General features: G+C 49.2%; 5 protein-coding genes across 7 annotated transcripts in view; 1 reads left to right on the top strand and 4 right to left on the bottom strand.

The window, feature by feature from the left end:
* The window catches only part of LOC117586413, a 2,310-nt gene extending 1,805 nt beyond the window's left edge, over positions 1-505 (bottom strand). Inside the window, exons 1-2 of the mRNA XM_034276449.1 lie at positions 230-505; positions 7-167 (exon numbers count right to left, since the gene is read on the bottom strand). Coding sequence (XP_034132340.1) covers positions 7-167; positions 230-404 — 336 coding nt within the window. The 5' untranslated portion in view covers positions 405-505. The remainder of the gene's footprint in view (positions 1-6; positions 168-229) is intronic.
* A 216-nt stretch (positions 506-721) lies between these two features.
* Positions 722-2,410, bottom strand: LOC117586480. The gene is made up of 5 exons (XM_034276576.1): positions 2,089-2,410; positions 1,535-2,034; positions 1,307-1,481; positions 1,058-1,249; positions 722-1,002 (listed from the first exon to the last, which is right to left on the bottom strand). Exons 1-5 carry the CDS (start codon positions 2,261-2,263, stop codon positions 812-814), a joined length of 1,233 nt encoding a protein of 410 aa, XP_034132467.1. The 5' UTR covers positions 2,264-2,410; the 3' UTR covers positions 722-811.
* On the bottom strand, positions 2,384-5,975 carry LOC117586478 (zinc finger protein 268). Of its 2 annotated transcripts, XM_034276573.1 has the most exons (7): positions 5,829-5,975; positions 5,612-5,714; positions 4,990-5,555; positions 4,662-4,931; positions 3,744-4,605; positions 3,136-3,687; positions 2,384-3,077 (listed from the first exon to the last, which is right to left on the bottom strand). In XM_034276573.1, the coding sequence occupies exons 3-7, from the start codon at positions 5,547-5,549 to the stop codon at positions 2,541-2,543; spliced, it is 2,781 nt and encodes a 926-aa protein (XP_034132464.1). In that variant the 5' UTR covers positions 5,550-5,555; positions 5,612-5,714; positions 5,829-5,975; the 3' UTR covers positions 2,384-2,540. The 2 variants fall into 2 exon arrangements, with proteins under 2 accessions (XP_034132464.1, XP_034132463.1); XM_034276572.1 differs by lacking the exon at positions 5,829-5,975 and having other exon boundaries at positions 5,612-5,806.
* Positions 5,976-7,048: 1,073 nt separating this feature from the next.
* LOC117586477 (zinc finger protein 814) lies at positions 7,049-11,773 on the top strand. 2 transcript variants are annotated; one of them, XM_034276571.1, is made up of 5 exons: positions 7,049-7,264; positions 7,322-7,647; positions 7,705-7,800; positions 7,854-9,405; positions 9,473-11,773. In XM_034276571.1, exons 1-5 carry the CDS (start codon positions 7,136-7,138, stop codon positions 11,723-11,725), a joined length of 4,356 nt encoding a protein of 1,451 aa, XP_034132462.1. In that variant the 5' UTR covers positions 7,049-7,135; the 3' UTR covers positions 11,726-11,773. The 2 variants fall into 2 exon arrangements, with proteins under 2 accessions (XP_034132462.1, XP_034132461.1); XM_034276570.1 differs by having other exon boundaries at positions 7,322-7,800.
* A 51-nt stretch (positions 11,774-11,824) lies between these two features.
* LOC117586476 (TATA-binding protein-associated factor 172) lies at positions 11,825-22,852 on the bottom strand. The gene is made up of 7 exons (XM_034276569.1): positions 22,324-22,852; positions 18,161-18,294; positions 17,105-18,099; positions 14,910-17,032; positions 12,780-14,836; positions 12,475-12,715; positions 11,825-12,405 (listed from the first exon to the last, which is right to left on the bottom strand). Exons 2-7 carry the CDS (start codon positions 18,169-18,171, stop codon positions 11,959-11,961), a joined length of 5,874 nt encoding a protein of 1,957 aa, XP_034132460.1. The 5' UTR covers positions 18,172-18,294; positions 22,324-22,852; the 3' UTR covers positions 11,825-11,958.
* Positions 22,853-22,959: the final 107 nt, after the last annotated feature.

Below are 22,959 nucleotides of genomic sequence, written 5' to 3'. Positions count from 1 at the left end.
AATCACATCCACGCCCACATCCTTGTACAGAGCCTCCATCTCGGGCACAACTTCGCAGTACATCAAGCGTTCAACGTCGAAGATGTTATTCTGCTTCATCATTTCCTTGTAAAGCTCCAGCTGATGGGGCAGCTTGACCATGTAGGAAACATCCTTTGACTTTCCCTCTGAAAACGAGGAGCGTTATATGCAAGATCTACTTCACTACTGCTGCCCTTCCAGCTATTACCTTCCAACTCCACTTCGATGTTGACACGCAGCATAATCGTTGCATAGTTTTCTCCCGCTGCAGAGCCGGCGTCAGCCTTAAAGGTCTTCACTTTGGTGTAGCCAGGCACTGTTGACTTGAGAACATCTTCAAATAGTTCCGCATTGATCCACTCGGGGACATTGTTCGCCGCCATTTTGTTGACAATTGAAATTCTTACAGTAATTTACGCTCGCAAATAAGGTATACGCTTGGTTGGACACGGTTTTGTGCACTGGCGCTAGTCGGAGTGAGCTGATAGTTTTATATTCAGCTTTATATAGCTCTAGAGCTTTGGTAAGCTTCTAGCTTACTTATAGATAGACGCCAAAAAAAAAAAAATTCGCCAATAGCCAGAGCTAGAGCGAGCTTTATGATAATTTAATTAATGGAAGGATATGTCATCATCATATAATGAATGGAGCATATCTATAAGCGATCCTCGTGGGGAAGATTTGATTGAACCCAAAACGATATTGATAAAGTGAATATTTATTATACAACTTTGAATACTTTGAGACTGCTTTGGAACCTGTTTGTCATTGCAATCAACCATTTGCATGCTCATCTTATATACGACCGTTCAATGAGCCACGGCAAAATCATTTTAATTTGCTGCACGTAGGCTGGCGACTGAAACATCTTACGCTTGAATGCGGATGCCTCCTCCGAGTCGCCCATGACATTGCCAATATTGGAACCCTCGTCAGGGGGCATCAGAACTATGGGCAGCATCCGCTGGGCACATATGAACGCTGCAATAAAGAGACCATGACAATGAAGAACCATTCTCCGCCATTGAGGCCTTACCCCAGAGACTGTTCCTGCGCAGATTTGCTCGAAGCTGCGACAATGTGGGAGCATTTTGGTTGTACTTGAGCAGCGCAAGGTGTTCCACCAACTGCCGGTGATAATACTCTATAAAATAATCAAACTTCTTTAGTTTGATGTCGAACTTTGGCGAGGTCATGAGCAGACAGAACAGATCTTGCGCGGGTGTGCCTGAAAGTGGAGAAAACTTTCAATCCAATCATCAATTTAGAGTGTATCATTTGGTACCGTATTTGGGCAGCTGAAAGTCCACGAAGCAGACATCCTCTACCTCCCCGGAATCCGTGTACTTGAACATGAAATTGTTGCACCAGAAATCCCCATGATTAAGCACATTCAGCTCTTGAGGATCGTTGTCACCAAACTCCATATAGAGATCTGTCAGGCGGGAAGTGTAGTCGCTCTGCGGAATAACACAATTTGAAATTGATGCCAGAACTTCATTCTCTTGCTCACTATCAGTAGAAGTTGTCCCGGATCCAGGTCATACTTCTGCATGCATTCCAAAAAAGGAACAGTGAAACTCATGTTGAATCCTTCAATCAACTTCAGGTGCTCGTGCGTGAAGTAGCTCTCCCTGAGGCCCTGTTCGTATTCACCCAAATCGGTGACTCTCTTGGCAGAGGCTGCATGCCACTGAGCCAACTTCTTGAGCACTGCCTCAACTTCCAGCTGTTGCAGACCAACAGTTCTCTCTGCATTCGTGTAGCCTCTCGTGCGTAGATCTTCCAAGAGGATGTAGTCACACTTTGTTGTCATTGCAGGAAACTTTAAGTGCAATGGCTTAAAGCTGGGTGCGATTGAAGTATTCTGAGCATAGAGTGCCTCCAGTTCCGGTATTACTCGATCATACATCTGAAACTCCGCAATGAACAAATCGTGAAACTCATGATCATCCCCACTCTCGTTGACCAATGGTATCTTGAGTATATAGCTGACCAGCTTTTCGCTATCATCTGTAGTTATTTGATAGGTAATGACACTTGCTGATAAGCCACCTTCTAGCTTACCTTTCAGTTGCATTCCTATTTGATTGCGCAGCACAATTGTTAGATAGTTTTCCCCCTCACTGGTGGCCGCTTTGGTGGCGAAATTAGTTATTGCTTTGAAATCATCGTGAGTCTGTTCCAGCAAACCAACGAAAAGTTGTTTATTCACCCATTCCGGTACTGTTTGCTTATTCATCTTGCGTTTCAGCTCTACATGCGATAGCGTGTGCGATTCAGCTGACTCTTGAAAACAGACTGGTTTACGTGGAGACTGCTACATTACCCTCCCTTCCCTACTGAATAAATCTCACATACATGTTTTTAAAAGCTTATTGTCTCTCTCTCTCTCTTTGGAACTCTCGATCATCCCATGACGCAATGCTGCATTTTGCATATGCGCATATGGGCAGAGATATAAAGAGCGAGAGAGCGAGACATCTTTGGATCTCTTTTGAAGCGGAATATACTTAAGTCTAACGACGAGCACTGTGCATGTAGACATGGCGTCTCAGTTTGTCGGGTCGAGCAAAATGCTTGTCACAAAAGGTGCACTGGTAGGGTCGCTCGCCGGTGTGCTTCCTCCGATGTACCTTCAGCTCGTAGTGGACTGTGAAGCGCATGTCGCAGAGATCGCATTTGAAGGGCTTTTCCCCGTTGTGGCGACGCATATGAATGTTAAGCTTGTTGGGCGTCAGCGCCTCCAGGCCACACAGCGAGCAGAGATATTTCTTGCACGGATTCTTTTTGGCCACATGCATGTCTCTAATATGCTTATCAAGGCTGGCCTGCACCACAAACGAACGCCAGCATTGAGGGCATTGATACCTGAAGCGTCGTCTTCTCCTCAATGGCATAGACGACTGCTCCTGGGTGGGTGGCAGCTTGGAATGCTGCGTGGAATAGTGCTGATCCAGATTCTCCTTCCACATGAACTTGTATCTGCAGCGGGAGCAGCTGAACGGCTTCGTTGTGTTGAGACATTGTGTGCGCAGATGATGCTCCAGCATGAGCTGAAACGGATTATGGAAACTAATTTTAAATTGAAGGACTTATATGGCCTTCTCCCACCTTATCCACTGTCTTGTAAATGCAATGTTCGCAGCCATAAGGCAGCTTGTCAAAAGTGTGCAGGGAATACTGATGCTCGCTCATCTCTCTTCGGCGACAGAACGTCATCTGACATAGATCGCAGGAGTAGGATCTGCCTCCCGTAGTGTCGTCATCGCTGTCATCTGTATCCTCCAGCAGCAGCTCGAAGCCAGCCTCAGTGCTGATCATGTAGTCGGTTATCCGGTCACTGTGGCCCAGCACTGCATTGTGCCGACGTAGATCTGCTACGCTTACAAACTGGAGATCACAGAGCTTGCACTGGACAGTCTTTGGGCCCGATGGCTTAGCTGCATCGGCCAGCAAAGTCTCTGCCAGTGGCATGTCGTCGCCGGTGAAGCCATGGCGCTCGACATGCTTGTACAGGAGGCCGGGACGATAGAATGTCCGTGAGCACCAGCGACAGGGAATAAGCTGATTCTTTTCATCGCGATGCATCATCAACTTGTGCTTGGTCACGGCGCTTTTATGCTGAAAACTACGCTGACACTGGTCGCACGGATAGTTTTCTTGCTGCAATGGATAATAAATTATTATTATTTCGGTTATTTTTTGTGCATATATCCCACCTTGCTCTTGTGCTCGACCAGATGGGCACGCAGATTTCTACGCCAGAAGAAGCGCTGCGGGCACTTGTCACACATGAATCGCTTCAGTGTGTTATGGCACAGCTGAAGGGTATGATGCTCCAGCAGCTGAAGACTGAGAAAACGCGCGTCGCAGCGCTGGCAGACATGCGGAGCTTCTTCCCATGTGTGCTGCTGCCTGTGATGCTCGTGCAGCTGATACTTGCGAGGCCACCGTGCCTCTGGGGCGTCGCATAGCTCACAGGCATAGCTTCGTCTTAGAACAACATCTGCATCGCCATCGCTATCCGTGTCTGAGCTATCCAAATTCATCTCGTAGCGTGCCTCGTTGGTAATGGAATAGAAGCGTCCGAAGACACCCATCTTGAGATTACGCAGAATTCTGTCCTTCAGACCCTCCACAGTGGACTCCACAGCCGTCTTGAAGAAGCCCTCGGCTATGCGTTCAATGGGCTCACCATGCTCCTGAAAATTAAAGTCCGTGGGATGCGCCCTCAGGTGTTCTCTCAGCTCCCGCAATTTAGTGAATTTTCGCAGGCAGATCATACACTGAATTTCCTTGGCGCCATTCGGCTCGCAGCGATGCGGGTCGAAGCCCTGAACGCGACGATTGATTCGCGATGCTTTGGCGGAAGGGCCTGCAGCTGCGGAGGCGCTGGCATATGTAGCGCAGGCTGATGTGGAGGCCAATTGTGGATTTTCCTCGGCGTCCGAGTTGTTGTCGGCTTCCGTGTGTTCCTTGTGCTTGTGCTTGATGAGGTTTATAATGTATTTGTATGATTTGTGGCACTGATCACACTTGTAGTAGTTATCGTTGCCGCTGTTTGCATCCTCATCGGAAAGCCTATGGAGGGAAATGTATTAGTGGAAAGCGAAATGTAATATTGACTTTAATCTTACTCCACTGATTTGATGAGGCTGTGGACAAGGCTATCGTTGCAGATTCTGCTGCGCTGTGTGGATTTCCCAGACGAGGCTGGACTTGACGCTTCGCCCAAGTCTATTCGGTTTTTCCGCTTGAGGCCAGATTTGATTGGCAGTTGGTATTGGTTGGCTTCATGGGCATTCTGCTTGTGCTTGACTAGCACCATTATATACTTGTAGGATTTGTCGCACTGATCGCACTTGTAGTAGTTGTCATCATCCTCATCATTGTCATCATCGTTTTGTCTATTTTTTAATGAAATATTAGAAGTGATCATTTGCTTTTTTATGGCCTTCTGCTTACTCCAAATTGGAACTGTCTTTCGCTGCCACGGCGCTCTTTTGTGTGTTGTCATGGCCGGACTCGGAGCTCTCACTCTTCGAATGCCCTGGATAGCCGTGATCCCTTTTCTTGTGGCGATATAGATTTGTGATATAAATGTAGGATTTGGCGCACAGATTGCATTTGTGCTGCTTTGCTGATGAGCTTTTCGCTTGTCGGCTCGTCCTGCGTTGCCTTAGCGGCACATCATCCTGGTCATCCTCCGTGTCGCTGAAGTGCAGGATTGTCCGCTTTTTTATGCGTTTCCGGACTAGAGGATCGCAGGAGTTATTCCCGTTATCTGGAGCTGTTGACTCTAGCGCTTCCGTTTTGATGGTAACACCCTCGATCTCAAACAGGTGTATGGGGGTCTCCCGCAGGCACTCCAAGGACCCAGTGCCCATTATCTCCCCTGTATCCTGAAGTTGTTGCAGCCACTGTTTGTGCGTCTGTTTCGCTAGCAGTACAAATTCATAGGCGCTCTCTAGCTTCTGGGAGCAACTGGAGCATAGCCAGTGGGGCAACTTTGCGGCCTGAACCATGGTCAACTGCAAAAATGCCGTTTTTTTAAGTGGGAAATTGGAATTGCCAAAGATTTGCTCACCTCAATTTTGGTTAGTTCCAGCAACAGCTGATTGAAGGTCTTCTCGGCATACTTCTCCACCGGCGTCTCGATCCAGTAACGCCCATTTGTATCGCCACAGATTCTGCAGGTCCGGGCCATAGTTTAAAACATGGAATTGATAAAGTTTCATCAACAAACACACAATTGTTTAGTAGCAGCTGTGGTAGTAGTGTTGAAAAGCGATAAATGTCCTCACCATGATATTCTGTTACCCTGCAATGTAAACATTTAAATTTGTGTTGCCGTATTTGTGTACAGCCTATTTATAGTCTCTATTGTGGAAAATTTATTCGTATTAGATAAAATAATGTGTGCAGTGCTGAAAACTTAGCTAGCTTGTAATATTAAACAGAACATCAAAATTTTGAATATGATATCCGGACATGGGCGGAGAACAACTAAGCCATTTTCGACATTTAAAATACTACTACGAATATGTGAAAACTTGAAAAATTTATGAATAGTTCATGTGAAAGAATAGACTTTAGAATGGTAGAATAGTTTAACTCAGTGTGTTAAACCATTTAAATATAGCGATGTTAGGTGCAGTGTGACCGCGGAATTATCGATAAAATATACCGTCAGGGCTTCGAAAATATACCGAAATATACTTTTTCATTTTTAGAATATACCGTAAAATATACCGTGGAAATACAATTTATTTATTTAAATTAAAACGTATCAAAACCATATTATTTCTTTATTGGAGATTATTTCTTTTCTTTCTTCGTAGAACTTAAAAGACAAAACATACTTTTCATTTATATTCACCCTATTCACTCTCGTAATTTTCTCTCTCGGACAGTTTTCCTATTCTAATTCTTAAGTTGATTTTTATTCAAGCTTCTTCAGAACATTGTCGCTCACGCGAAAGCGTTTGATACGGGCAATATAAGCCCATTTCTCGAAACGGTAGGTAGTGCTCTGAAGCAGGAGCTATTACGTTCATTCGGCGCTTCTGACTTTGGCAGCGAAACTTTTTCTCTCGACAAACGAATCAACATACATATAAACAAAAGTCCGCAAAAGATCGTTAAAAATTCTTACTTGTGCTCTTGAGTCACTAACCAAATAGTATAGTGCTTGAGTGTAAGCGTGTTGTCAAATAGATGCAATGGGACTCGTAATGTCGCTATTGAAAGCCATGAAATAAGTATCCATCCAATTTTGCTGCTGCATATAAAATTTGTAGTGTCTGGTAGGACCTCCCCAGTCCTGTCTATAATTTTGTTTTAAATCTGTTTAAAATCTTCTCAAATATGTGTTACCTGCTCAAATATACCGTAATATACCGAACAATTGTCGAAATATCTCTATATCACCACTAACCAAATAGTATAGTATACTAGATATACTATTTGGTTGGTGGTATAGGGTATATTTAAAAAACTACATGGTATATTTCGGTATATTTCTGTGGTCAGAGCTTGTTGCACTTTTCTTAAAATTCGTGTTTAAAAAATCTTCAAAACATGTTTAAATAGCGTTTAGGGGGAGGTAAAAATGCTGCCCAGCAATATTTGCCGTACGTGTGCAGTGCAGAACAACAATTTGCTGCCCCTGTCGACTTCCTTGGGCAAGCACACGAACAAAAGTTTCTATGATGTGCTCCAAGAACTGACGCAGATCGATGTGAGTGCTTTCATTTATCTATTTAGAATAATACGATTAATTGAATACATTCTTTAGCCACTGCTGGAGAATGCTGACGATAATCTGCCCCAGCACCTGTGCACAGACTGCTTGGAGAGGCTAGAGAACGCGTACGCCTTTGTAGAGCAGGCCAGAAAAGTCAATGGGGAGCTGCTGGTGCGGCTGAGGGAATGTCTGGAGGAAAGCCCCATTGACATACCACAGCAGCCGATTAAAACAGAGATCGACATTGATGAGGAGCAACGAGACTTCACTGATTCTGGGGATCCACAAAGATCGTCAGATGTGGATTTGGAGTCGGCTGGCGTGTGCTCTGTTGAGTTCAAATGGACGCCAGAGAGCGATGCGCTCTCAAACGAAGAGCGAGTAAATCAAATAACTAAAGAAACCCCTTATTTAATTGTTGCTTTTCCCTGCAGGGATGAAGACGTGGATAAGCAGCAGGCGTACATCTTGCGGCGAAGTTCTCGCAAAGTTAAGCAACAGCCGGACAGTGAAGAGGAGGAAGGAGAAGGGTTAGTGTTACTCAAAATAGACAAGACCGAAAATATAACATTATCTGTTACAGAGGCAATCCATCACCCAATAAGCGTCGTCGTGGTCGTCCTCCTGGTCTGGCAAAAAGCCAGTCAAAAAATGCCGAAGGCCGTCATGTCTGTGAGGTGTGCGGCAAGACGTTTTCCTGGTATCGGGACATGAAGCGGCATGCGCGCATCCACTACGAGAAAGCCGCGTTTGTCTGCGACACCTGCGGCAAGGGATTCTTGCGCAAGGACAAGTACACGTTCCATCTGCGCTCCCACGAGAAGCGAGAGGCCAAGTGCCAGGCCCTCCAGCTGAAGAACGAGTGGAGATACGCCGAGCGTTTGTACAACTCCGGTCGGCTGAAGAGAATGCAGTGCAAATTGTGTGGCCTGAAATGCCAGCGATTGCAGGAGCTGCGATCCCATATGGAGAGTCACACTCGCACGGACAGTTTGTTCAGTTTGCGTGCGGACAGCGATGTGGTCAAGGAACATTTTTCCAGGGTGCCATTGGAACTAGAAAAGATAAAGGAACAAGTGTGCTCGGAAATAGCAGCAGGGCAGCTGGAGAAGTACTCTTGTGTCGTCAATTTCCATGGTTACGAACTGTGCCTGAGCGATTCTGACGATGAGCCTGCCGGTGGAGAGCCACCGTATCACTGTGACCTTTGCAATCTGTCCTACACTCGGAAGTATCGCCTGATGCGGCACACCCTGGAGGAACACAGCCAGTCGCCCATTGCCCGGCGCTGCAGCCTCTGCAAGGTTGGCTTCGTGTGTGCAAAGCTCTTTAAGCAGCATCAGCGCACCCAGTGTCAGAGCAAAGTGAAGCGCTATCGCTGCCGCAAGTGTCCGGGGAAGTTCATGTGGCTGGAGAATCTGGAGCGGCATGCATGCTCCCATCGCAGGGAGGAGCAGTCATACAGGCAAATCATTTGCTGCCTGTGCGACGCACAGTTGCCCAGCTTGAGACAGCTGCGCACCCACCTGGCCACCCATCGACATGGATTGAGTGGCATTGATCCGGAGCAGAAGTCCGCCTTCTTTCGTTCTTACTATCCCAACGGGCTGGGTTGCAGCCTCTCCGACCTGAGCTCCCGCATAGCTGCCGAATATGAGGCCCAAGACTTTGGACGCTACTACAACGCCTGCACGGGAAGTGGTCAAGAGCTGGATCTCTTCGACTCCGACACAGAGGAGAGCGATGCAGACAAAATAGAGGGACGGACAAAACCCTCGCACACCTGCCTGCTGTGTGGAGAGACTGCCGATCGTCTGCATAAGCTGCTGCAACATCAGAGGAGACTCCACTCCGAAGAGGGCACCACTTATCCCTGCTCTTGCGAGGAATGTGGAGCTGGTTTCGTGTCCGATCCCTTGCTGCAGCAACATCGCAGACGTTCCTGTGCCAAAAAGCACTCGAAATACCACTGCCAGCACTGCAATCTTCATTTCGTGTGGCAATCCAACTACGAGCAACATCTTCGGTTGTATCACAACAAGCAGGATCATGATCAGGAGCACTCAGAGGACTGTCAGAAGAGTAGAACCCATAAATCTTCGCCCGCAGAGCTGCAATGCAATGAATGCGAAAAGGTTTGAGAGAGAGCTACCACAGTCCCCAGTGCCGCAGCAGCATTAATATTTCCCATTGTCTTTCCAGGTCTTCATTTGGCACAAGGATCTCACGCGGCACAAGCGAATGCATCGTCCTACGTCGGCAGCGCAATTTGAGTGTGCCTTCTGTGACCGCAAGTTTCATCGCAAGGATGGCCTCAAGTCGCACATGCGGGTGCACAATGAGCAGGAGCAGGAGGCGGCTGTCAGTGAGGAGCAACCTCCTACGAACAGTATTCAACGAATCACACGGGAGCAGCTGTCACAACTCTGCCGTCCAAATGGCTGCAAGCTAATTCAGTGTATGATTTGCCTCTCGCGACACTCGAAGATTGCCGATTTAAGGACACACCTAGGCTCGCACCAGTATGGAGTGAGCTTTACACAGGAGAGGGATATTGCCAGTGCCTCGTGCTCATTGTATCCGGAACTGGTCACTGCCATGGATCAGCAGGAGCTGGTGGAGCGAATCATGAGCGATGTGGCTAGCGGCGTGGAGTTGGAGCGATTTGTTTCCATAACCAACGAGGCTGGCATTGAGCTCTCGCTGGAGAGCAGCGAAACAGAAACGGATTCAGAGCAGGAGGATGACAAGAGCTGCGAGGAAGCGGACCAGCAGCGGTACGTCTGCAACATATGCCAGTTGGAGGTGCGACGAAGACATAAATTGTATACCCACCAGTTGGAGCAACATCAGTGGGAGGAGGCGCCGCTCGAGTGCGCCCATTGTCAGGCGAGATTCGTGAGTGAGGCGCTGCTGGAGCATCACTACAGATCCCTCTGCCGGAACCCACAGAAGCGTTTCCAGTGCCGCAAGTGCCCGCTACGCTTCCGCTGGCGGGAGAACCTAAAGCTGCATGTCAGCGCCTCTCATCAGCAAAAGGAAGTGCCCCCAGCTGGGGAGGAATCCAGCATCCAATTAGAATTCGAGCTGCAGTGTGGAGAGTGCAAGCGCAGCTTCAAGATGCAGAAAGATCTCACGCGGCACACGCTGATGCATGCCCAGGAATCGAGCATTTATCGGTGTCGTTGGTGTGCCCGCCGCTTTTACAGGAAGGCAAATCTCCTGCAGCACATTGAGCGGCACGGCATCGGGGCTAGCCAGCTGTCCTACGCGGAAGCACTCCTCGATGCCTATAGCCATGCCAATGGCCAGAAGTGCGTGGAGTGCAAAGTGTGCAGCCTGAGCTTCTCCAGCATCGCTGCCCTTCGCGTCCACCTGGGCAGTCACCACGAGCTCACGTCCCTGCAGAACTACTCGATAACCAACCAAATGGGATTCGAGCTGGACTTGAATGACTCGGAGACGGATGAAGGGGAGTCCAAGCCACCGGGCACGCCTGCCTTCTACACCTGTGGCATGTGCCAGCTGCGGTGTGTGCGAAAGTACGAGCTGCATCAGCACCAGCAGGCCATGCACAGGCTGGAGAAGATACCCGATGGCTGCGATCGGTGCATCTTTAAGAGCGTCTCTCCCGATCTGATCGCGCACCACAAGCGCGTGCAGTGCCACAACCAGGAGAAGCAATTCACCTGCGCCAACTGCGGCTACAAGTTCATGTGGGAGTCCAATCTGCTGCTGCACGTGCAGCTGCAGCATGGAAAGACAGAGGAACAGGAAGAGCATCCACCCCAGGAGGAAACCACGGAGCAGAAGACTGTGTGCCAAATCTTTCAGTGCGGCCTCTGCCCCAGGAAGTACAATCGCAAGGATCGTCTGACGGCGCATGTGAAGAAGTTCCACAACCCAGTGGTGGGGACTCCAAGCGCCACACGGCCTCCCCCCATCCGACCAGCGTCTCCCAAGGAGCCGAAACGATTCCTTTGCGCCTTCTGTGGCAAGGCTGTGAGCTCCTCCTCCAACCTCATCATACACATGCGACGGCACACCGGCGAGAAGCCCTTCAAGTGCGACTACTGCGAAATGGCCTTCCCTCGCTCCTCCGATCTCCAGTGCCATCGACGAACGCACACCGGCGAACGGCCCCACATCTGCACTGTCTGCCAGAAGGGCTTCGCCAGATCCTACAAGCTGCAGCAGCACATGCGCATCCACAACGGCGAACGGCCCTACAAGTGCACCTACTGCGAGAAGAGCTTCACCCAGTCCAACGATCTGACGCTCCACATACGCCGCCACACCGGCGAGCGTCCCTATCAGTGTGGTGTCTGTGGCGAGCGCTTCATACAGGGCACTGCCCTGAAGAACCATCGACTGCAGCAGGGACACTATGACGAGGCCAGCCAAGAGGGTGCAGAGTCCTCAAGGCGCACGGTCCTAGAGCAATTTACAGTCTAGAAACAACGATGAATAAAAATGGAATCCAAGTGTAATTCCCGAAGAGGTTTTTCAACGTGTTTTTTTCTCAGTATATTTCTAAAAATTTCCTGTTTTTGTTTTTGCAGTTTATAAAAGGAACAAGAAAACATTCCGAAACAGTTTTCCGAATGCATTTTCCAACCTTAGCCTAAAACAGAACTCTCTTTCTCCGGAAGTCTTAGAGTGTGTGGGAAGCGGAGGGGGAAGATTGATTACTTTTTCAGTGCCTGCACAAAGTTGCCCAAATCGTACTCCTCCTCGTACTGGTGCTCGGACCAGAGTTCCGGCATGTTCTCGATGAATGTGTTGACGGACATGCCACCACCCGCAGCAGATTGTGCTGCGGAAGATCCACCGGTGCTGCTGCTGCTACTGCCACCACCATTGAAGAGATCAAAGATCTGCGAGGTGCCCATCGTTTGGAGCGAGGCATTCTCGGCACTCACGACCGTATTGGCAGTGAGAATTTTGAACTTTTGCAGTCCCATAATCTTCTCCTCGAGCGAGTTGCGGGTGATCAGGCGATACACATTAACCACCTTCTTCTGCCCGATGCGATGGGCTCGATCCATGGCCTGCAGATCCTTCATGGGATTCCAGTCGTGTTCCACAAAGATGACAGTATCGGCACCAGTTAAATTTAACCCCAAGCCGCCAACCTACAAAATAAATAAGAGACGTTTAGGGACGACTACTTCCAACCGGGGTGTGTCAGATCAAAAACTTACCAGCGTGGTGAGGAGCAGAACATCAATGCTGGGATCGCTATTGAAGTTATTGACTATATCCTGACGCTGGGAGGCGGGCACACTGCCATCCAGACGCAAGTACGTGACGCTGGGCAGATGCCGCCGCAGCAGATCGTGCTCCACAATGTCCAGCATGGCCTTCAGCTGGCAAAAGATGAGCGCACGATGCTGGCTAACCGACTCTGTTTGGACACCAATGCCACAATCGAGGAGAAGTTGTCTGAAAAATATAAACCAAGAATGTAAGCCAATCCATACGGTGAGGACATCCAGGGAATACTTACTTGAGGGCTGGCAGCTTGGCCGAGTGTTCAATGTCATCGAGGCAGCTGTTGGAGAGCGCCAGCTGGGCGGCGACGTGGGACAGCTCCTCGGATTGACGGAGCACCAGCTTGGGGTGATTGCACACGTTCTGCAGGTAGCGCAGGGCCTGGAAGATGTGCGTCTTGTTGCTGAGATTCTCCGTGGATGCGACCGCCGTCGATTCCCCAAACTTATCCAAGCAGCCTTTCAGGTGTTTGTTGCTGAAGTCCTCGTAGAGTCGCAGCTGGAGGGGACTTAGCTCACACAGCAGATCCTGGGTTATTTTCGGCGGCAGATCCTTGAGCACATCCTCCTTGACACGGCGCAGCAGGAACGGCAAGACCTGACGATGCAATGCCTCCATGGCCAGCACCCCGGCCTCCTGCTCTTTGGGTGAACTTTTGGCATCGCGTGACGCGAGAATGGGTCGTGAAAAACGTTGAATAAACTGCTTCTCGGTTCCCAGGAAGCCCGGCATTAGAAAGTCAAACAGTGACCACAGCTCGAGGACATTGTTCTGGATGGGTGTGCCCGAGAGGATCAGCCTGTGGTTGGCCCTCAGCTGCTTGATGGCCTTGGAGCTCTTGGTCTTGCCGTTCTTGATGATGTGCCCCTCGTCCAGGACGCAGTAGTTGAAGTGGATGCCACGGAAGAAGTCAATGTCCTTGCGCACCGTGTCGTAGGAGGCCACCACGAGGTTGCACGTCGTTCCAATCTCACTTCGCAGCTTCTCGCGTCCGAGGGGGAAGCCAAAGTAATGGAGGGGCCGCAGCACGGAGCTCTGGCCAAGGAACTTCTCCACCTCGTACACCCAGTGGCCGGTGAGGGTTGGCGGACAGATGACGAGACTCGGCAGATTGCTGTGCGCCGATGCCTGGCGCTGCAAATGATCTCCGGCCAGGATGCAGATGGTCTGCAGGGTCTTGCCGAGGCCCATGTCGTCGCAAAGTATGCCATGCAGGTTGTACTTGTTGAGGAACCACAGCCAATTGATACCCGCCTGCTGGTAGCAGCGCAGCTCCACGCTAATCGGCACCGGCACTTGGTAGTTCGGAATAGACTTCGGGTTGAACAGGTAGTCGAGGAACTCCCGATCGCGTGTCCTGCGCGCCTGCAGCGGCTCGCTTTTTAGCTGCTCCGTCTTGCAGCCGCCATCCAGGGGCATCAGCTGCACCAGATTGGCAAAGCAGTGGGTGGAGAGCAGGCGCACGGCTTCGTTGGGATCGCTCATGGCACCGAGCAGGGGCACCACCAGCAGAACGATGTATGGCACCACCTTGATCTGCAGCCGACTGACTACACGCTCGATGGCCTCCACAGCGCCCTGACGCTCGATTAGCTGCTCTATCCTGCCCAGCAGTGGCAGCAGTTCCTGCACCACAAACTGCATCGTCTGGCAGGCGTCGATCTCCGCCAGCGCCGCAACGCAGCGGGCGGCCATGTGTCGCACCGCCTTGAGCGGATGCCGCACAATGCAGCCCAGTGGCGGGAGCAAGGCATACAGCTGCGGATGCAGTGCCTCGTGCAGATGCGGCGCGGCTGTCTCGATCAGCTGCAGAGAGCCAATCAGCTCGGTGCATGCCTGCAGCTCTGGCAGCGTGTTGGCAAGCTGCAGCTCATCCGTTTCTTGCACAAACTGTGCCACCTTGCCGAACATTAGCTGCTGGAAGATGGTCACCTTCTCGAGTATGTGCGCCCCAAAGGTGCTGCACAGCTTAGCAATGGTGCAGGCCGCTCCCATGCGCTGAATGCGGCACTGCTTCGCCTCTGCATCCTTGGCCTGCTGCACTTTTAGCTCCACATGCGCCGTGGACGCTGCCGCGGCTGCCAATATCTCACTCGCAGGCGGTCGTCCGGGGCCACGTGATGTTCCTCCTCCTCCAGATGCTGTTCCAGTCGTGGTGTTGCCACGAGTGCTGCCAGTGCTGGTGGCCTGCTGCAGCGTGAGTGTCAGTATGCCGTAGTAAAGGCAGCCGCTGGCACTCGAAATTGCCTGCGGCTGTCCCTGTAGCTGCTTGAGGGTTTGGTGTGGCATCACCTAAAAATAGAGAGAGAGAGAGGAATGGATGTCATGTGCTGTGCATTCTAGAGTCTTGAATTCGCCTCCTTACCAGCGTGGGCGTGTGCTCTGCATCGCTGCGCAGAAGAGTGCAAAGATTCTTGAGAATCTTGCTGTTTGGACTAGGATTTCTATCACAAACCTGATCCATCAGATGGACCAGGAACTCTGCGGAGAGCTGCTGCAGCTGGACGCACTGTTCCCGCTTAATGGACTCCATCAGAGGCTTCACCACCGGATTCAGCTTCTCGGGCAGGCAGTGCAGAGCGCAAATGGCACCCGCAAGCGCTGCCTGGGCACTCACATGGTAGGCGCCCTGCTCACTGGTCGTCTGCTGATAGGAAGCCTGCAGGCTACGTCGTCGCTCCTCCAGCATGTCCAGGAGTTTCGGCTTGAGTGCCAGACTGCGCAGATTGTCGCTCAGTGTGGTGGCCACCGCCTCGATCTGTTCGAGTGTCAGAATCTTGGCATTGTTAAAGTCATTGATGGGAATCTTGTTCTGCTTAAGCGTGGCTATAAAGTCCTGCGCTTCTTGGAGCAGGCGCGTCAGCGAGGTGGCCACCTCATCGTAGTACACATATTCACCGACACATTGATGCAGCTTCTCCTGCAGATTCGGTGGCCCCGGACGCACGGGTTCATCCTCCAGCGCCCAAAAGGCAATTATCAAACCGCAGACAATGCGCTGCACCGCCGAATGGGCATTCAGATGTCCGAGAAGCACTTTGGTGTACAGCTCCGTGGGACTCTCCATTTGGGGTGTATACAGCACACCGGGTGCCGGCTGCACCAGGTAGTGGGAGAGCGCACCGAGTGCCCGCGACGAGGAGATCCTGGCACGCATAAAGTTAGCCTCTCTGAGGTCCAAGGGCGTGGCCTCGGTGCCGCCCAAATATAGCTTCTGTTGGGCATTTGCATGCGCCAAGATGCCACCGCCCAAGTCATCGCCAATTCGTGCAGTACGCCGTCGAGATGGAATTCCCGTCCCGGAATCTGCTAGACCGCTGCTGCTGGTGCCTGCTCTGATGAGTACTCCCGGATCAAAGGCCAATTTGGGTGGTTGCATAGACAGGCAGATCCAGGAGGAGACATATGGACAGGCGGCAATCAGCAGAGCACCCAGATCCGCGTGCTCAATGAGATTGGACCACACCTGACGCGCCAGTCCCTGTATATCCGCTTGTGGCTCCACCAATATCCGCTGATAGATGTGCCTCAGGGCCTGCCTTAGCAGCTCCGATTTCCAATCTTTGACGCCAAAGTTGAGCTTCACTTTGGGTTGATCCTGCTCCGCCTGCTCCTCTTTCAGCTTCAGCTGCTTATCCGCACTGGTGAGGGTGAGGAGCGTCTTGAGTGTGGATCTGCGCACCGAACTGGTACTGTGGGAGAGAAAGGGCCACAGGCGGGGCACCAGCATGGCCATCGGCTCCATTTCTATCCAGCTGGCAGCCTGTGGCAGGCAAAGAATGGCCGCCAGGAGACCCATAAAACTATTGCAGGCAGACGTGAGCTCATCCTGGTCGAGCAGCAGATCCCATAGCATCTTCACAATCGAAGAGACCTGCGCGGGTTGCAGCAGCTTCGGTAGGCAGGCGGAAACGGGTATCAGAGTGGCCGCAGCCACAGCCCCCACATCATCGACGGCGTCCAGCAGACCGATCAATATGTTGGATATCGATTGGGGAATGTAGATGGGCAACAGTTCCTCCCGCACTACAAACACATACTTCAGGCCGAGCAGTCCCCCGTGACGCACCTCCCACTCGTTTTTGTGCTGGATCAACTGCAGCAGAATGTCCACAATTCGCTGCACCTTCGAGGCATCAATCTCCTTGACGAGCGTCCCAAGCACTTGGGCGCATGTCTCGCGCACGGGTGCCACCACCTGATCGGAGACAAAGTCCCCAAAACGATCCAGGGACAACACACAGAGCAGACGCAGGGCCGCATCCTCCAGCCAGCGATTGTGCGCCTCCTGCATTTGATCTCTCGTTTGAGTCAGCGACTTTCCGGCACCCTGCGCATGCTGATTGATTAGTTCGCGCAGTGCTGTGGCTGCGCCATGGCGTACCTCCCATTTGGCATGAAAGAGATCGATAAAGAGGCGGGAACAAAAGTTCTCCAAAGGCCACGAAATGGCATCGACCCAAGTGCCAGTGGCATCCGGTACGGCAGCTACAATATACCGAGAGACGAAGAATGAATTAATTGTAATTAATGTTAATGCTTTTTGCTCTGCCCACTCACCATTTAAGCTGTAAAAGATCTCCTGTCCAACGCTCGACTTTAATTTCTTTTTCTCTGGCTCATCGCCGGCGGGGGCTGGCACTGCCGCTGCGTTGCTTGTCACCACTGTGGTGGACACCGAACCGTTGCCATTGCCATTCCCATTCCCATTACTGTTGCTGCTGGAGCTGTGATTGCTGCTCGAATTGCGACGACTGCAGGTGGGCGTCACGGAGGAGGCAACAACAGCAACAGTCGTCGTGCCCTGCCGTGCCTTGCGCTTCGCTCGATTCATTTCCCTGCAGCTCAGAGCCTTTCCGTTGGCTGCCGCCTGTGGCTTGATGTTTAATATATGCTCCACGGGCAGCTTTTCGGCATTCACATTGTAGTTGCTGCCACTGCGCGCCAGTGCCACATCCTCGTCGGTGATCATGTCCGTGAGATTGACACCCATCTTGGCGGCTGCCGTCAGCCCGAGTTTGTCGTTGAGCAACGCTCGCTGTCGACTCAGTCGGCTGGCCACGCTCCGCTGCTGCTCCTCTTCCGCACCACCGCCACTCGCTGGCTGTTCCTCCTGCACATCGAATTCATTGCCCTCGGAGCCGATCAGACGTGCGCCCTTGTGGAGGATCTGCTGCAAATCAAACTCATCGAAGCTCAGCATTCGCTCGCTGCCGCCCGTTGTCGAGGAACCACTCGACTGGCAGCTATCTTCTTCGGCAGCGCCATCGCTGGCGGATCGTTCCTTCTTCACTATAATTCCTGCTGAGCCTGCTCCTCCGCTCAACTGCTCCTCTGGCTGCCATACGGGCACCTGCTTGAGTATGGCCTCCACGGTCTGTGCCGCTGCAATGCGCGTCTCCCATGAGGAGCTGTGCAGATAGCCCACCAATCGATTGAGCAGCACATGCAGCTCCTGTGGATAGAGTTTTTGCACTTCGCCAATCTGCTTGGCCGCTGCTTGACGTGTGGCCGCTGTGGACCCCGACTCGAGTAGGATGAACAGTCGATCGAGTCTATAAGGGGGGGAATTAATGGCTGGGAAAACTCTTTTGTTTTCAATCTATGTTTTCTTACCGAGATGTCATTATACAAATGGAAGAGATTTGTGTTCAAATTTGTGTGTGTGTCCGTCTGTTCTTTCACCCTGTTGCGATCTCTCAAGCGATCGATGCGTCCTACTCTCTTCTCTACTCCTCTAAGTAACTAATCTGAAAGTACAAAAGAAAACAGAGATTTATTTATACATTTTGGCAGTGAAAGCAAGGAAACATGTCCTTAAGCTTAAGCATTCAAACTCGACTCGTGAAGCACAAGCGAATGCTGCAAAAGAAAACCCCCGAGACTCGGGTTGCGAACATTAATTTTTGTTGGACTTCTCCCTTTGATAAAATATAGAAGAAAGCCGTTAAAGGTTACCTTACACCCAAGGATTGTGGTGAAAAATCAGTCTGAAAACTTCATACATGGACATTCAAATTACAGGTACAATTAAAGTGGAAAAGCGTTTCCCAAGGCCAATGAAAATTAAATCTCTCGTGGTTTATGATGTGTCTATTATTTGTACAATAATCCCAGAAAGAGAGAGCGACCTATTGCACCCTCTGCCTGGGTTATATACATATTATTCTACAATCTATAAATATATATTTATTCTAACTATTAGTTACTTGCATTAGCATTAGAGAGATGCACGGGCGTATACTGCTGTCATTTATTACCCCCAACCATTCTAGGGGTCTAGTTGTGGGGTCAGAACATAGATTTATGGCATTTTCCGTACATTTTATAGAAGTTTGCCAGCACCAATAAACAGGGGCCACGTGGACAAAGGCATTGCTTCCAGCAGCAGAGGGGTGCCATTTATTACCCCCATGGAATATGCAGAGACCCCTTCCCAGCCCATTGTGTAGTAGGAGGATTTCTTGTTTAGTAGTGTCTCAATCCATTTCGTTTGGTCGATAAACTGTGTGTGGGTTGGGGGGCTTCGCGCAAATTGACTCATTTGCTGCTTGAATGGGTGTTTCAATGGTTCTGTGACGGTGACTTGACTGCCTGCCATGGGCTCGCTGAAGCGTAAGCGTTCGTTCGAGAGCAGAACGTGACAATTGAGTAAATTACGGCATTTTCATTCGACTACGGGACACGGACAAGCGCAACCGTGTTACGTACGTAGAACCTGACGAACTGATGATAAAAGGGATATATCTACATATCTACGTTAGTCTTTTCAGATATTGAAATCAGACTTTAAACTGGTCTCAGACATATGGGCCGGGGGGAAGCGAATACAAAATAATACAAAACACCCCTGTCCCCCCACTAGTGCACATTCCCCGTTGAAAATGAAGTTTTAAACAGAAAGAAGCCATTTTCCACGAGCGATTATATAAATAACTGATAAATCATAAATTAACAAAAATCGAAAGTAGCTTTAAAAATGTAAACAAATATTTTAAAATTTCTTTACAGTTATTTAAATAGATATTAGTAATACATTAATACATTTTTTGAATGCCAAACAATTGAGAGCGTGTGTAATGTGTGTTTATCCCAGTGAAATCCCCGTAAATATCCACCACAATGTGGTATCAAAATGGTGAAAAACCAGCATTTTATTTCTTTCCCCAATAGAGGGATTACCAATTTTGTATTCGGTAAAGATAAGAACACAAGAAAAGAGAGAACTCCACACCCTTAGGTGCCTTATCAGTGGTGTATTTTGGAAGGGGTGGGCGCAAGGTATTATGGTTACTTGAAAAGAGAGATAAGCAGCAAAAAAAAAAAAAAAAACACCGCAACTTAAGGTTCACTGAACCAACGCAAAGAAGTTCTCGAAACATTATTCTAAACGTTCAAATATTACGATTGTGGATACTGGTCTATCAAAGACCATCTCCAGTCACGTGCACTAAACAATAATAGAATAAAACACACACAATAACAGACAGACATAAACATAAATCATAAATAAAAGAAAAAGGTAATAACGAGCGTAAATGTCATAATGAAAGCATTTGTATGGGGACAAGTGTCGCATGGATAAGCCATTAAAAAAAGGCCCTACTATATCGATGACGACTATTTTTATAACTATATAACGACCTTGGTGGGTGTCTCCGGCTCTGGCTTTGCCCATGAAAATGCCTGTAGCCTATGGCCAATTGTAATTAAATTTCCATTAGATGAAAATCGAATCGCCATCGCAATTATTGTATTGATTTTACCACCCATTGTAGCCCCGCTGTTTTAGGGTCTACCATGTGGCATATGGAGAGTGGGCTGGTGTGGGGAGGAGTTTCATGTTTATTTATACATTTTCTGCGATTGATAAGCCTCCTGCCTGCCGCTTGAATGAGCCCACATTTTCATTATTATCAATATGGTGAGTGAACGAACGGACACACGGAACGATTAAGGCGGGGACACATGGGCATAACCGCTTATTTAATAATACCGTATGTACATTCCATATTTAGTTTAAAGGTTTTTCAACAAAATTCCATCTATAAAAGTAAAGCAAATTTCTTGTATTTTTTATGTGGCATGGAAACTGGTATGCTGCCCGCCCCCGAATCCACATACATTTTTGGGGGCAAATGTCGAAATTGTTTTGTTTTAAAAAAGAGTTCAATATTTATTTAGACAATAATAATGGGGGGAATGGTTGAATATTGTGACAGCTGCAATGCAGAATGTTGCACACACTGCTGCTGCACATTAAACAGAAAACCCCAATCGAATTTATTGGCAAAAGAAACAAAACTGGAAGGAGTTTTGAATATTTTATATAATAGCTTTTACATGTAGATGGAATGACGCACATTCAGGGGCAATAGCATCTAGTTCTACTAACTAAAACCTTTAGAATATTCAAATAATTCTCAGGTTTTTCTAATGGCACCAAACAAAACAAAAGAAAATACAAGAAACTACGACAAAGGTCGGAATTGTTGCGAACTGCGATGGGAAAATGGCACAGAACAAACTAAAAACAATTAATGCAAAACAAAGACGAATTTTTGTATAAACCAGAAATACTTCCATTTCTTTATGTACAAACATATTAGCATTGAAAGGGTAGCAGGAGGGAATGCAAGAAGTTGGGGCTGCGTTTTGGAAACTAGTTCAAGAGCTGCGCTACCCCAAGAGTCAACTAGGGCGTATAGAGGGGGATACCAGAAAGTGACAGCCAGAGACGGAGAGAAAAAGAGACTGCAGCCAGGCCAGCCGCAGTGTGAGTCTGTCAGTCGATTACGGCAGCAGACCATAAATAAATACAGGTGTTAGAGCTCTGTGCTCTGGTGCTCGTACTTGTACTCGTACTCGTATTGCCTTGCCTTTTTCCTATACTGGCCACACAAACGCGCGTTGTGCGGCAACGTGGACATCTAACGTATGGGCATACCACATTTTTGCAACGCTGGTGGCTGATGGCTTGTGGCTGGCGGCTGTGTCCGTCCACCCACTGAAACCGAGGCAAAACAACAGAAAATAGAGTCCAATGAATGGGCCGACCGCTGGCCGGACGACACAAATAGCAAAAGACTAAAAACAAATTGAGCAATGTGCTACGACTAAAAATACTAGAACGGGGAGCGCATTTCGTTAAGATGCCAAGAATCAAAGCAAAAAATCGAAGCGATAAAAGAAAAACTCACAAAAGAGGAAAATTCATTTGGTTTTGCCAACATTTTCATTCCAAAGATGGCTCTTATTGGGGTCATATGTATGTATAATTCTGACAGCGACTGTACATTTAGGGAAATTCAATGAAACTATTGCAATTGTTATCCGCCCCAAGCGGATAAACATCACCCGCAATGGACTTCCTATAAAAATAGAGCACGGGACAAATCGAGAGCATATACTCTGCAGCTTTGAATAAAGTTTCCTCAATGCTGCGTCGGACGGCTGCTCCTCTCTTATCAAAACACACTGTGCCCCTTGGCCCCGCGTGCTGTGTGTGAGATAGAGCAGCACAGCAATAACACTAACACACACACACACACACATCGAAACGGGCAACGGAAGCAAAGCGCTAGCAACGCCTCTGTCGCTGTCGCAGTCGACGATAAGCGGAGACCCTCAGCTAACACAACGCCCCCATGTCCCATGTTAAATTAATACCAATGCAATGTTCTCTCTCTGGCGAGAATAAAGCTCTGCTGTGGCTGCTATTTTGGAGAACGTGTACGTACTCATTAGCTATGCATGCTTTTAAATGTTATATCACTCACCTTTGGCAATGGTTGCGTTTTGCGGCAGCGGCGTCGGCGGTCTGCTTCTACCCCTCCCAACAAGCAATCAGCTTTTGTGAGGCGACACGCGACTTGCAAGTCTCTCGCGCAAGGTTTTGCAACTTGCAATTCAACTCATGCACTCTTCATTTTCTAATTGATTTGTTTGCTCTGCTCCCAAAAACTGTACAATCAATTCCCCCTCCCCTGCTTCTGCTGCTGCAGCGTTCAACGTTTTTTTTCGCAAGCAGCGTCACAAAATCGCGTTTTCTTATTCACTCACACACGCACGCACAATTGATTTTTCACGCACACATACACAGCATACGCGAGTCGGTCCTGGGTCCGGCGAGGCGTATTTAATTAGAATGCGGCTAATGTCGTTTGGTAGCAAACAATCAATGTTTTAACTTAACATTGGGCTTCACGCTGACACAAACACTCTCCGTCCGCACGGTGTTTTTTAATTTTCGTTTTTCGTTTTCAGGAGTCATGTTGTTCCGATGCCTGTTACATTTATAGTGTGCTTGGCTCAGCACGGAACATGCAGTTTTTAGGCGGTGTGACAGAGACAGAAGTAGACAAACAGAAGATGTCGGAGCGAGATGGCGATGTATCGGTGTGTTTGGGGATGTG

Source organism: Drosophila guanche, unplaced genomic scaffold (assembly GCF_900245975.1).
Source record: "Drosophila guanche unplaced genomic scaffold, DGUA_6, whole genome shotgun sequence".
In the NCBI taxonomy this organism is placed as follows: domain Eukaryota; kingdom Metazoa; phylum Arthropoda; class Insecta; order Diptera; family Drosophilidae; genus Drosophila; species Drosophila guanche.
Note: the sequence above shows the minus strand (reverse complement) of the source record. Positions and strands in the feature narration are given on the sequence as shown.

What these genes read in the sequence shown, in the direction of transcription:
- LOC117586477 (XM_034276570.1), top strand. Translation starts at nt 7,136, where the DNA reads ATGCTGCCCAGCAATATTTGCCGTACGTGTGCAGTGCAGAACAACAAT. An exon ending in GAAGAGGAGGAAGGAGAAGG is followed by an intron (nt 7,801 to 7,853) that starts GTTAGTGTTACT and finishes TATCTGTTACAG; the next exon opens with AGGCAATCCATCACCCAATA. An exon ending in AATGCAATGAATGCGAAAAG is followed by an intron (nt 9,406 to 9,472) that starts GTTTGAGAGAGA and finishes TTGTCTTTCCAG; the next exon opens with GTCTTCATTTGGCACAAGGA.
- LOC117586478 (XM_034276572.1), bottom strand. Translation starts at nt 5,731, where the DNA reads ATGGCCCGGACCTGCAGAATCTGTGGCGATACAAATGGGCGTTACTGG. An exon ending in TGGAACTAACCAAAATTGAG is followed by an intron (nt 5,556 to 5,611) that starts GTGAGCAAATCT and finishes GCATTTTTGCAG; the next exon opens with TTGACCATGGTTCAGGCCGC. An exon ending in TGGTCGAGCACAAGAGCAAG is followed by an intron (nt 3,688 to 3,743) that starts GTGGGATATATG and finishes TATCCATTGCAG; the next exon opens with CAAGAAAACTATCCGTGCGA.
- LOC117586476 (XM_034276569.1), bottom strand. An exon ending in CAGAGCACACGCCCACGCTG is followed by an intron (nt 14,837 to 14,909) that starts GTAAGGAGGCGA and finishes CTCTATTTTTAG; the next exon opens with GTGATGCCACACCAAACCCT. An exon ending in TTCTGCTCCTCACCACGCTG is followed by an intron (nt 12,406 to 12,474) that starts GTAAGTTTTTGA and finishes TTTATTTTGTAG; the next exon opens with GTTGGCGGCTTGGGGTTAAA.
- LOC117586480 (XM_034276576.1), bottom strand. Translation starts at nt 2,263, where the DNA reads ATGAATAAGCAAACAGTACCGGAATGGGTGAATAAACAACTTTTCGTT. An exon ending in CTTTCAGCTGCCCAAATACG is followed by an intron (nt 1,250 to 1,306) that starts GTACCAAATGAT and finishes CTCCACTTTCAG; the next exon opens with GCACACCCGCGCAAGATCTG. An exon ending in GCGCAGGAACAGTCTCTGGG is followed by an intron (nt 1,003 to 1,057) that starts GTAAGGCCTCAA and finishes TCTTTATTGCAG; the next exon opens with CGTTCATATGTGCCCAGCGG.